Source organism: Ranitomeya variabilis, chromosome 3 (assembly GCF_051348905.1).
Source record: "Ranitomeya variabilis isolate aRanVar5 chromosome 3, aRanVar5.hap1, whole genome shotgun sequence".
NCBI lineage: Eukaryota > Metazoa > Chordata > Amphibia > Anura > Dendrobatidae > Ranitomeya > Ranitomeya variabilis.
This window is the reverse complement of record NC_135234.1, coordinates 277,579,062-277,592,063: the sequence shown is the minus strand read 5'-3', so window position 1 is coordinate 277,592,063 and position 13,002 is coordinate 277,579,062. Positions and strand designations below refer to the sequence as shown.

Genomic DNA, 13,002 nt, shown 5'->3' with positions numbered 1-13,002 from the left:
AATTTTGGGGATGGATGGTATTTTGAGTTTTTTTTTTTGTGGACAACCACACCCAATCACCCACACTCAGGTCCAGACCTGGCACAGATCTACTGTCAGCCACTCGTTTGTACCTTGCACCCATGCTCAGCAAGCGCTGTTTCACTCTCCTCCAAACGGATGACAGTTGTGCTCCTAGCTGGTCCTCCTCCGGAATGCCAGCAGAGCCACCCTGACGCAGAGTACAAAATTGAGGATGGTACCCGTAAACACAAAAGAACGGGGACTCCCCAGACGAATCCTGACGGTGATTATTAATTAATTAATGGCAAACTCAGCCAAAGGAAGGAACGTCGACCACTCCTCCTGGTTGTCAGAAACAAAGCAGCGTAAGTACTGCTCCAAATTCTGGTTCATACGCTCGGTCTGACCATTTGACTGAGGATGAAACGCCGAAGAATGCGACAACTTGATCCCCAGACGTGAGCAAAATGCTTTCCAAAACTTTGCCACAAACTGAGTACCCCTATCCCACACTGTCAGACGGGACCCTGTGAAGTCTGACCAACTCCTGCACAAAAACCTGAGCCAGAGTCTTCGCGTTAGGCAACGAAGGCAAGGACAAAAAGTGCGACATCTTTGAGAACCGATCAACAACCACCAAGATGACCGTGTTCCCAGCTGAGGAGGGTAGGTCTGTAATAAAATCCATGGAGATCTCCGTCCATGGCCTACTGGGTACCCCTAGAGGATGTAATGAGCCAGCTGGACAGGAGCGAGGCATCTTAGCCCTAGCACACGTGGTACATGCTGATACGTACGAGACCACATCCTGTCGGATTTTGGGCCACCAAAACCGACGCGACACCAACTCCAAGGTACCCCTAACCCCTGGATGGTCAGCCTGAACAGCATCATGATGCTCACCCAATACCTTTAGGCGAAGATGGAGCGGTACAAATGATTTGTTAATGGGAAGCTCTGGTGGTACTTACTCCTGAGCCTCGGCAATCTCAGCCTCAACCTCTGTCGTGAGAGCCGAGACCACTACACCCTCTTGGAGGATGGGTACCGGATCTTCCCGAGGTTCTCCCCCCAGAAAACACCTGGATAAAGCATCTGCCTTAGTGTTCTTAGACCCAGGTCGGTATGTAACAAAAAAGTTGAATCGCGTGAAAAACTGCCTAGTGAGCCTGCCTGGGGGACAGACGCTTGGCTGATTCTAAATAAAGCAGATTTTTATGGTCGGTGATAACTGTAACCTGGTGGACCGACCCCTCCAAGAAGTGTCACCATTCCTCAAAAGCCAACTTGATAGCCAATAACTCCCTGTTGCCGATATCGTAGTTACGTTCGGCGAGCGACAGCTTCTTGGAAAAGTAGGCGCATGGACGCAACTCGCCCAAGGATGAGCCTTGTGACAGCACCGCCCCCCACTCCAACCTCAGACGCAACGACTTCCACGGTAAACGGTTTTGATACGTCCGGTTGCACCAGAATGGGGGCCGAAGCAAAACTGTTCTTCAGAAATTCGAATGCGCGCACAGCAGCCTCAGGCCAGGCGGAGAAATTGGTACCCTTTTTCGTCATGTCAGTAAGCGGTTTAGCAATGGTAGAAAAATCTTTGATACATTTTCTATAATAATTAGAAAATCCAAGGAACCGCTGGAGTGCTTTTAGGTTATCAGGTCGTTCCCAATGCAGCACTGGTTGCACCTTAGCGGCGTCCATTTTAAACCCTGAAGCAGACACAATATAACCCAAGAAAGGCAACTCCTGAACCGAAAAACATTTCTCCAGTTTTTGCATAGAGCTTATTTTCTCTGAGTAGCTGTAACACCTGCCTCACATGCTCTAAATGAGTATCACGGTCGCATGAATAAATGAGAATGTCATCTAGGTACACAATAAGGAATTTCCCCAGTACATGCGGGAACACATCATTTATGAAATGTTGAAATACAGCAGGCGCGTATTAAAAGCCGTCTTCCACTCATCACCTTGACGGACTCTTATGAGGTTGTACGCCCCCCTGAGGTCAAGCTTGGAAAACCACTTAGCACCAGCCACCTGGTTGAACAAATCAGGTACCAGTGGCATAGGGTATGGATCACGGACCGTAATCTGGTTTAACTCCCTGAAATCCAGACAAGGGCATAGTCCGCCATCTTTCTTCTTAACGAAGAGAAGAAGAACCCCGCTGCCACCGGCAAGGACGAAGGCCTGATGTGCCCTTTGCTCAAACTCTCAGCAATGTAGTCCTTTAAAGCTTGCCTCTCAGGACCAGAGATGTTAAACATCCTAGCTTTCGGCAATTTGGCCCCTGGTTTAAACCTAATAGTACAGTCATAGGGTCGATGTGGTGGCAATTCTGAGCAACCCTTCTCAGAGAACCCATCTGTGAAATCCAGCAGTGACTCAGGAATGCTAGGAGGCACAGCGGACACACATGTGGCCAGGCAATTCTCCTGGCAGAATCCGCTCCACTGAATTATATCCTGAGTTTTCCAGTCAATCACCGGGTTGTGCATAGACAACCATGGAAAACCCAGAACCATTTGTGCAGGAAGATTACTGAGCACCCTACATGTAACTTGCTCAGAATGTAGGACCCCAATGTGGAGTTTAACCTCAGCCACAAACTCCGTAATCTCCCCCTGTGGGAGTGGAGTAGCATTAATGGGGACCACCCGGATAGGATGAGGCAGTTTTTCGACCGTGAACCCGGCCGTGCGCGCAAACTCCTCAATGAGATTAGTAACCGACCCACTATCCACAAAAACAGTGATTGGCAGCTCTCTGCCAGTGACCATAACTCTGGCAGGAAGCATACATTGAGAGACCACCATGGAGGATATGCATAAGCTCAGATTGGCCTCCTCTACACCCTCTGAGCTTAGTAGTTTTCCGCCGTTGTGTTTTTCTTAGAAAAAAGAGGACAAGGATTAACATAATGCCCTTTTTTACCACAGCAAAATCAGGCTTCCTGCTTCCTGAGCGAGGGGGCTCGATGGTGTGACACCCCTGCGATTTGCATAGGCTCCGTGGGCTCACCTGCAGCAACCTCACATGCACCTACGCCCTCCCCCATAAGTGGCGTCTCTTGCACCCCCTGACCAAACGGCGATCAATGCGGACAACAAGACTCATGGCAGACTCTAGAGAAGCAGGAGTCTCATACATCAGGAGGGCTTGTTTAACCCTTCTCGAAACCCCATGTACAAACTGACTCCGCAGCGCCGGGTCATTCCATTGTGTGTCCACCGCCCAGCGGCGAAATTCAGAACAGTAATCCTCCGCCATTCGCTCCCCCTGGTGGAGAGCGCATATTTTAGATTCTGCTAGAGACAATCTGTCAGGATCATCATATATGAGTCCAAGAGCAGAAAAAAAAACCTCCACTGAGTTAAATGCAGCTGAATCAGATGGTAATGAAAATGCCCATGCTTGGGGGTCTCCGTTCAGTAATACAATACCAGGCCCACACGCTGAGCCTCATTACCTGAGGAAATCGGGCGCATACGAAAATATAATTTGCAAGCTTCACGAAAAGCAACAAATTTACTGCGTTCCCCAGCAAACCTCTCAGGTAAGGCTATGTTCACATTTGCGTCTTGCGACGCAGCATCGTCGACGCATAACGACGCATGCGTCATGCGCCCCTATCTTTAACATTGGGGGCGCATCGACATGCGTTGTCATATTTTTTGGTGCGTTGCACGACGCATGCGTCGTTTGGCCGCACCTGGCGGGGCGCGGTCGACGCTACATCTTGCAGTTTTGTAGCGTCGTAAAAACGCGTGCGTCGCCCGCGCGTCGTAATTGCGTTACAATCCCCATTGAAACCAATTGACAACGCACGGGACGCAAGTGCGTGCGTCGTGCATGCGTTGTGCGACACATGCGTCGTTAAATAAAATGAAACAAAAAGTGTCTAGACTGTGTCTAGACAGTGAAAAAACATCCCCCACATATAAAAAAAAAGTTTGCATTGTTTGGCACTTTGCATCAGCATACGACAGAGACCAGACCTCATCATCTGCTTTCAAGAGATGTAAGTATAGAATGATTCTGCGCATTTTCTTAATGTTTTATTTTTAAATTGTTTATTGCAAGTTGTGTATTCTGCACTGTGGTTGTGGACATTGTTGTATTTTTACTCTGGTTGTGATGTATGGCGTTGTATATGATGGCGTTTCATTGTCTCCGGCCTTGTTGATTTTATTGTAAAGTATGGTGGTGTTTCCAGAATTGACTTTTATTTTCCATTTTTGGGGGTGTTTTTTTCTGGTTGTGATGTATTTCTGGCGTATATGATTGCGTTTCATTGTCTCCGGCCTAGTTGGTTTTATTGTAAAGTATGGTGGTGTATCCAGGATTGCCTTTTCTTTCCTTTTTTTTTTTGGTTGTTATTTTTTTTCTGACATCTATTGTGCTGTTTATTTTGGGTTGTTCTGTGCATGGTTGTTCCACTGTGTTTTTCTTTTAAATAGAAATGTTTTCTTTTTAATCAGGTTTTGATGAATTTCAGGGCTTCATATGTAGCCGTACTCTTTTATTTTGTTATTTTTTTCTACTGTAACGTATGGCGGTATGGTTTGCCTTTTCTTGTGCCTTTTGGAAATCAATGTTGTAAAAATTTTCTTAAAAAAAATCTGTGTCTTTTTGGATTAGTACATAGGGTCTGTTGTTTATTTGTTTTGTTATCTTTCCTGGGACTGGTATTCTGCTTTTGCTATACTCTGGCATTATGTCGTCTCTGCCATTGTTTTTTATTTCAATGTATGGCGGTGTTGTTTGCTCAGCGCTTGTTCAGTTGGCAATGTACTATGAGTGCACTGTTCGTTGTGGTCGTAATGATAATGTATGGATTTTTTGATATTTTCCTATATGTGCCTCTGTATTTGTGTATAGTAAAATAATAAAATTTTTTGGCATTTCAGAATTTCATCTTGTTAATAGAATGGCCAGCGACTCGAGCCACACCACACCGCTGGGGAGTCAGGTGAGTACATGATCTACTGTTGCTTACTATTCGGTGTCATTTGTAGACATGTCACTCAATTTTGAAAAACTATTTTCCAGGCTTCTTCAAGTGAGGAGGAACAGAGCCAGCAGGAGCAGCGACCTCGGGGCCAAGCTGTGGTGTCAAGACGGCGAGTAAGTATTTTTTCAAACAACCTAGTAATTTTTTTTTTTTTTTCTTACATTTTTTTTTTTGGGGGGGGGGAGGAGGGAGGGAGACCAAATTTAATTTATATTGCAAACATTAATGTTTTCCAATTATGCTAGGTTTCACAACGGGACCAGGATGAGGGCATAGACATAGACATCATGGTCGCCTCTATCCAGGAGCGAGGCCCGTTGTGGGACAGCCGTGACCCCCGGCACGCGGACCAGGTGGTTTTGAGACGAATGTGGGCTGAGGTAGCAAAATCGCTGTGGGATGGCTTTGACAGCGCTTCACCCACGGACAAAGATAAATTTGGTAAGTATTGCCGAAATGCCGCTCTGACCCATCATGCCAGGATACACAACCGTCTGTGATGTATTCTACTTTTGTAGCATCACACACGGTTGCGTTATCAATTAAAAAAAGTTTTTCTCAACCTTTATTTTTTTGCTTGACTTTTTCACAGTCAAAAAATTGAAGACTAGGGTTGAGCGACTTTTGCTTTTTTAGGATCGAGTAGGGTTTCGTGAAACCCGACTTCCTCGAAAGTCGGATCGTGTGAAATCGGCCGATTATTGTGAAAAGTCAGGGGGCCGACCGAAACACGAAACCCAATGCAAGTCAATGGGGAAAATTCTCTCTCTCTCTCTCTCTCTCTCTCTCTCTCTCTCCCTCTCTCTCTCCCCCTCTCTCTCTCTCTCCCCCTCTCTCTCTCTCCCCCTCTCCCCCTCTCTCCCTCTCTCTCTCTCTCCCCTCTCTCTCTCTCTCCCCCTCTCTCTCTCTCCCCCTCTCCCCCTCTCTCCCCCTCTCTCTCCCTCTCTCTCCCCCTCTCCCCCCCCCCTCTCTCTCTCTCTCTCTCTCTCTCTCTCTCTCTCCCCCCCCCCCCTCCGTGCCGCTGCCCACACTCCTTCATTGGCTGAAAAAAAATGGCGGGGAAAGCGTCATACGAAACGCGACTTTGGCGCGAAGATCGCCGACCGCGTGGCCAATCCCACGCTGGGGTCGGGTCGGGTTTCACGAAACCCGACTTTGCCAAAAGTCGGCGACTTTTGAAAATGACCGATCCGTTTCGCTCAACCCTATTGAAGACCAGATGGCGCTCCATGAAGGACCGTTTCAATCGGGGCCTGCGGAAGGAGGCACAGACTCTTCGTGGTGATGCTGCGGCAGGGACATCAACATACAAGTACGGCAGAATTCTTCAGTTCCTGAGACCGGTCCTTGCCCGCCGACAGTAAGTATACCTATTCCCACACATTGGGTATTGCACAACATGCATATTCACGTAGTATATTCCCCAGCCACGTACTTTATTGCCCAGCCATTTATTATATTGCCCAGTGACGTAGTATACAGCACACAGATACATAGTATATTGGCCAGCCACGTGCAATATTTCAGAGTGGCGTAGTATATTGCCCATCCAGGTTTATCACAGTTTCCAATAAAACATTAACATAATAGACACGGGAGACCTTGTAGTCCACGGCAGGTTCTGTTCCCAGGGTTGGTCTGAGCGCAGGACTTGTGGTGACGTCTCGGGCACATGACCATGACGTCATGGCAGTTCCAACGATAACCGTAAAACATGGCGGCCGTTACAAACGGCAACCATGGGTGAGTATAGCATGGTAATTTTTAAAAACAAAATGTTTTAAATTTTTAATATTGATGCGGCATAGGCAGTGTCAATAGTAAAAATTTGGTTACATCTTACGGTGCAACGGTTACCGCCGGAAAGTGTTTATCGATGACAGAGGGGAGTATGCGGGCGACAGGCATTCACTGCGGGGAGTAAGGAGCGGCCATTTAATTCAGGACTGTGCCCGGCACTGATTGGTCGCGTCAGCCATGACAGGCAGCTGGCCGTAACAATCAGCAAATTAATACCTTTAGGACTGACAGATGGAACTGACCCTTTACAATTATGTAAAATTTTAATGTTATAGTGTGTGATGCAATGTTAACTTTTTATTACACACAGGAGGTGGCGAATGTGAAATGTTATATTTTGTATACTAATGTTTTCCTTATGTTTTCACAGAACACACAGCAGCACCCTTGAGCCTGTTCGGCCCTCTGGAGCGGTCCTTCGTGAATCGCCATCTGATCCGTCACAGCCATCCCACAGCGAGAGCAGGCTTGCACCACCATCTGGAGAACCGGCAGCCGGTCCATCAGATGTTCCCCTGGCCGAGGCCACTGGCGCTCCTTCCTTTGGGTATTCCCGACAGCGTCAGCGGGCCTCGGACAGGCCGCTACTGCCCGAATTTCTGCATTTGAGCACGGTGTTCCAGAATTGTTTCAAGGCGCTGGGCGATAGAATGGACACAGCTCTGTCCAATATCGACCGGCGCCTTGAAACTATGGAATCCGAGCTCTCGAGGCCGGCAAAACATTTCTTTAGTTCCATTGCGAAGGGCATGGTGGAACATCTTACGCCGGAACTCCAGATTTCGGTGATGCAGGCCTGCAACAATGCCTACGTGACTGCTCTGCAGCAGGCTCGGGTCATGCAGTCAGCGACTACAATGCCCGTAGTACCATCGCTGGCTAGCATGACTCCGACTCCTGCTGCAGAGCACCCACACAGAGCTCCGCGTGCCGAGGGCCGCCGCCGCCGACACCATAGAACCGAGCCGCAAAGTCCTGCTCCTGCCAGGCCTTCAAGGACCCAAAGACGCCACGCTGAACAACACCCAGAGGGAGAGACGAGAAAACGGCCAAAAACTACAACAGCAACGGCGGCTCTGGCTGCTTCAATACCAACACCGAGCTCTCGGCCGGGGTCTAGCTGGAGCAGGAGTAGCCAGAGCCAGTCCACAGGGCCAAGGAGACTGGTCGTGCCTCCTCCCTCCCCTCCTGCGTTGGCATTCTCGCCACCGTCGACCACAGGGTGGCCAGACGTCGGCATACCTTCGAGTATTGTCCAGTATGGTGGTTCCTCCTCCTCCTCCACCCCCCCCCCACACTCCCAAACTGGTGGATATCAATCACCCTTAATTGCCGAAGTTACTACCCCTTAGAACCTTTCCCCATTTTTCTTTTTGTGTCACCCTTAATAAAATTGTTTTATTTTGATTTCAAAATCTGAGTTTCTTGGTCTAAAATAAAGTTTGCACCAACTCACACCGTGCGCCGTACACAAATCTTGTGTTTTTAACACCTCATTTATCTGCAGTGTGTGACACAATTTTATCCAGTTATTTGTTGTAATTTTTTGGGGCCTGTCTCTCATTGTACTATGAGGTGTTAAAAGTACATAAATAGGATTAAGAAATATATAAATTTTCAAACCTACTGTAAAGGTACCGTCACACATAACGATTTTGTTAACGATATCGTTGCTTTTTGTGACGTAGCAACGATATCGTTAAGCGTGACAGCGACCTATGATCAGGCCCCTGCTGGGAGATCGTTGATCTCTGTGAATGATCAGGACCTTTTTTTGGTCGCTGATCACCCGCTGTCATCGCTGGATCGGCGTGTGTGACACCGATCCAGCGATGTCTTCACTGGTAACCAGGGTAAACATTGGGTTACTAAGCGCATGGCCGCACTTAGTAATCAGATGTTTACCCTGGTTACCATTGTAAATGTAAAAAAAACCAAACAGTACATACTTACATTCCGGTGTCTGTCACGTCCATCGCCGTCAGCTTCCCACACTGTGCCGGCCCTATAGCAGAGCACAGCGTTGACGTCACCGGTGTGCTCTGCTTTAACTTTACTGCCGGGACTCACAGTGTCAGTCGGGAAGCTGACGGCGATGGACGTGGCAGACACCGGAATGTAAAGTATGTACTGTTTGTTTATTTCTACAATAGTAACCAGGGTAAACAATACAGTGCGGGCCTGTTTAGTAACCCAATGTTTACCCTGGTTACACAGGGACTTCGTCATTATTGGTCGCTGGAGAGCTGTCTGTGTGACAGCTCTACAGCGACCACACAACGACTTAACAACGATCACGGCCAGGTCGTATCGCTGGTCGTGACCGTTGGTTAATCGTTTAGTGTAACGGTACCTTAAGGTTATTGGTCAGGTGAGGTGGTAGCAATTTTCACGTGGCCAAGTGTCGCCACTATTTGACTCTGGACGTATTCCAGCATCCTGAGTTCAATAGTGTTAACTCAATAGAGTTGAGCGAACATGATCGTCTCCCTCCTTGTCAATCAAAACACTTGCAGACTTGTAGCATATGGGCCCCGGCTTCATGTAGTGCGGATTATGATCTGCTGCCACATGTTCAGAGGCTGTGTGACAGGCAGAACACATGCACATCCAAGGCCTATTTGTTTGCCTCGCCATGCATGTGTAGTGCCTGTCACACAGCCGCGGCACATGCAGCGGCAGAAAACCTGCTTCAGCCATCACGCTCCATGATGCCAGGTTCCATATGCAAATAGTCTGCAAGATTATTTGCTGGACAAGGTGGGAGTGAATGATGTTTGCTTTTAAAACTATGGAACACACGGCTATGTGAACAATTGGGTTGTTTTGTCAGAGTCAATTTGGGAACTGGGGCTCACATTACTACATTTTGTGGTACACGCATTTGGTTCTAGAACATTGGATTTGTTTTAACTTTTTTTTTATTGGCAACAACATTGTAACATAGGGGAGCATTTTTTTAAACAGAAAGGCACAATAAAGAACTTTATTTCAAAAATACACAGTAGAAAATCACGGTACATTACAACATTTAAAGAACATGACATTAGGCTGGTAAAATGTCATGGACTCAATAGTGTTTAATTCTTTACATGACAGTGTTTAGATTTTTATTAATCACAATAAATTTACTTACAGTTACAGCAGGATAAAGTACTGTTTCTACATTACACCATTTGATCTTGCCATGACAAACGGCCAACATCTGAAACAAAATATGAAGCAAATCGATCCCTCATCTGAGCAATTTCCAAAGTTGTCCTCAGAGGATGATCTTGGTAATCGGGCAATGGGTTCATCTAGTTCCACATTGACTCTCTCTTTAGCAATAACATAATTGTGTAGAACCACACAAGCCTTCACCACCTGATCAACTGTCTCAATTTTCAGATTTATAGCGGATCCTAAAATCCGCCATTTGGAGACAAGGATTCCAAAGGCGCACTCCACAGTTCTTCTGGCCCTGGACAGTCTATAATTAAAAATACTTTTTGTGTGGTCCAAGCCACGACTGGAGTAGGGTTTCAGTAGGTTGGCACACATTTGAAATTGTTGTCATGATTAAGGGAGCTTAGTCTCCAGAAACGCGTTGAGATTCTTACCCATATGGCTTGTGCTGAAGTCTGTATCCTCTATGCTTAATAGTATGTGAATAAAGAAAACTCTTTTACGGATTCGGTGAAGCTGGACATTCTTTTCTTTTTTGGACACATTTGAAATGCCTCACCACCAACAACCACAAATGGCATTGCCGGCCCTTCGGTGTTGGGAAGAGGTCTTGGCTGGGGGAAATTAAAATTGTTCTCATATAATCTTTGGCCCATATCAGACTCCTTAAATGTCCGTGAGTCATTTGCCAAACGCTCCAATGTCCACAGCGAGAAACCTGCAGTCCGCACCTGCAATTGCCATGAGCACGGTGGAAAAGTATTTTTTGTAATTAAAAAACAGAGATCCACTTCTTGCAGGCTTTGTAATCCTAATGTGCTTCCCATCCACTGCTCCAATACAGTTAGGGAAAGAACACACTTGGTCAAATTTATTGGCGTTGGCCTCCCATATTTCTGTTGTAGGGAGGGGTAAAAATTCATCCCGGAGATTATCCCACAAAGTGCGGCATGTGTCGGCAATAATTCCAGAAAGAGTGGAGACTCCAATCCGAAACTGGAAATGCAGTGATCTCAAGGTCTCTCCGGTAGCCAGGAAACTGCCAAGAAGAAAAATAAATACATTTAATTAAAGTACATTGTTATTAAAATTACATTTTCCATCCCTCCCTCCACCCCCCCCCCAAAAAAAAAAGGTTATTTAAAAAAAGGGCAGAACATATAAAGTCCTTCAAATAGCTACATTACGTACCGTAGAGTCACCAGCAAACGTTCCTCGGCGGAAATTGATCTCCGGAGCTGCATGTCCTGCCTGGTGATGGCTCCTTCCACCAGACGCAGCAGATAGCGGAAGCTGTCTTGAGACATCCTGGTATACTCAAAATATTTTTCCAGGTTGTCATTTAGCTCGCCAAACAAACAATGGTAGGCTCCACGGCTCTCTCGGACTTCCACTATAGGGTGTAGCCAAAAGCGCCGATGACTCCTTCTCCGTTGTTTTTCTCTTTTCCTTTGTTCATGAAAGGCAATAGCGTAAGCATTAGCCATGGCAAAATCCAGCTCCATATTGAGGTAGATACTCTCCATGGGACGCTCCATCTTGATGCTGTATAAAAACACGCAAAATGGGAGGAATTTTTATGTATGCCGGGGTATATATCCTAAAATTCCATTATACCCACCCTCTTCTATCCATTGGTGGTATTATCTAGTGTCTAGACACTAATGGGGCTTTTCGTCATGCTATTGGGTGAAAAATGATATTGTTTGACAACGCATGCGTCGGAAAACGCTGCGTTTTAAAAAAAAAATGCAGCAAAAACGCACACCAAAAAATGCTGCGTTTTACGACACATGCGCTCAACGCATGCGTTGAAAACGGTGCGTTTTGTATGCGTCATGCGTTGCGTCGACGATGCTGCGTCGCAAGACGCAAATGTGAACGTAGCCTAAAGGAATCTTTGGCTCTGCAACTCTACCTGCATTTTCAGCTTGCACATTAGATACTACAAGACCCTGTTGCTGAACTGCCCCCTTCAACTCAGTGACCTGTAAGGACAGCGCCTCCAACTGGCGGGTTATGGAAGTCATGGGATCCATGGCATCCAAAATTATTTTGGGCAGATTATAGTGTCATGCGGGTACTGGGTAGACTACAGCTGATTACCCGGGCCCCTGCGATATCCCTCAGACTAGTGAAAACCCTGTCTGTCCCTCTCAAAGAATTTACACTGATGGTGTGCTTGTCTGGGCCGCCAGGCCTGACCCTGACTCCTGTTTCAGTCCTATGCTGAAACCTCCACCCGCCACCCAGTGATTAGACCACACACCAACCTCTACAGAAAGCACAGACAGGGAAAACTAAAAACGCTCCACGCCGCAGACACACAGGTAAACACTATAATGTGCACAGGGCAAAACATATACAAATATAGGAAGGAGAAATATGACAAAGGATAACACACCACCAGATACGATATTTCTTCTCCTAGACCACCACTCCAGACCAAGATCACCAGGCACAAGACACAAGCTATAATCGGCGACACCTAAAGTCCAGAATGACTATTTAAAGGCCACGGACGTGACCCAGCCTCCAACCCGATTATCAGCTAGATTAACCCCGGACAACCTGGATAAAGTCTAGTCGGCGCCACTGAGCGTATAGTGGATGAATGTGGAATTACCGCTGTCTGTCGGATGCCCTAGTGTGAATAGCGTCCGACATGACATAGAAACACACTGGATGGGATCTGTAGAAATCCAGTGCCCACTGTGCTTCTATTTGATGTTGCGTAAACTCACCTGTGGTGCGGTATTACGAGCCGCAGCATGTCAATTTCCGTTGCAGAGACACTAGTCTCCCCAACAGAAATTTCCACAATAGAATGTATTGGATGCGGTAAATCATCATGGTTAAGTTCACATGCGGATTTACCTGCGTGATAAGAACGCAGTATTTTGGACGCAGTGAAAATATACAGCATCCAAAAATGCTGCTACTTCCTGAAGGTGGGCACCCGGCCTAACAGATATGAAAAAAATAAATAAAGTTAAATCTTTTCCTAT

The 13,002-nt window shown here is 46.7% G+C and overlaps 2 protein-coding genes and 1 long non-coding RNA gene across 4 annotated transcripts in view; all 3 read left to right on the top strand.

Moving 5' to 3' along the window:
• ITPR3 (inositol 1,4,5-trisphosphate receptor type 3) overlaps positions 1–13,002 on the top strand; it is an 825,364-nt gene that overhangs the window by 157,645 nt on the left and 654,717 nt on the right. The window lies entirely within an intron of this gene.
• Positions 4,940–5,377, top strand: LOC143815844 (uncharacterized). The gene is made up of 3 exons (XR_013223815.1): positions 4,940–4,984; positions 5,065–5,139; positions 5,272–5,377. It is a non-coding gene; the product is annotated as an uncharacterized LOC143815844 (long non-coding RNA).
• On the top strand, positions 6,045–8,235 carry LOC143815843 (uncharacterized). The gene is made up of 2 exons (XM_077295503.1): positions 6,045–6,386; positions 7,197–8,235. Exons 1-2 carry the CDS (start codon positions 6,079–6,081, stop codon positions 8,176–8,178), a joined length of 1,290 nt encoding a protein of 429 aa, XP_077151618.1. The 5' UTR covers positions 6,045–6,078; the 3' UTR covers positions 8,179–8,235.

Coding starts and splice junctions, on each gene's coding strand:
- LOC143815843 (XM_077295503.1), top strand. CDS start 6,079: ATGGCGGGGAAAGCGTCATACGAAACGCGACTTTGGCGCGAAGATCGC. Junction 6,387..7,196: donor CCGGTCCTTGCCCGCCGACA/GTAAGTATACCT, acceptor ATGTTTTCACAG/AACACACAGCAGCACCCTTG.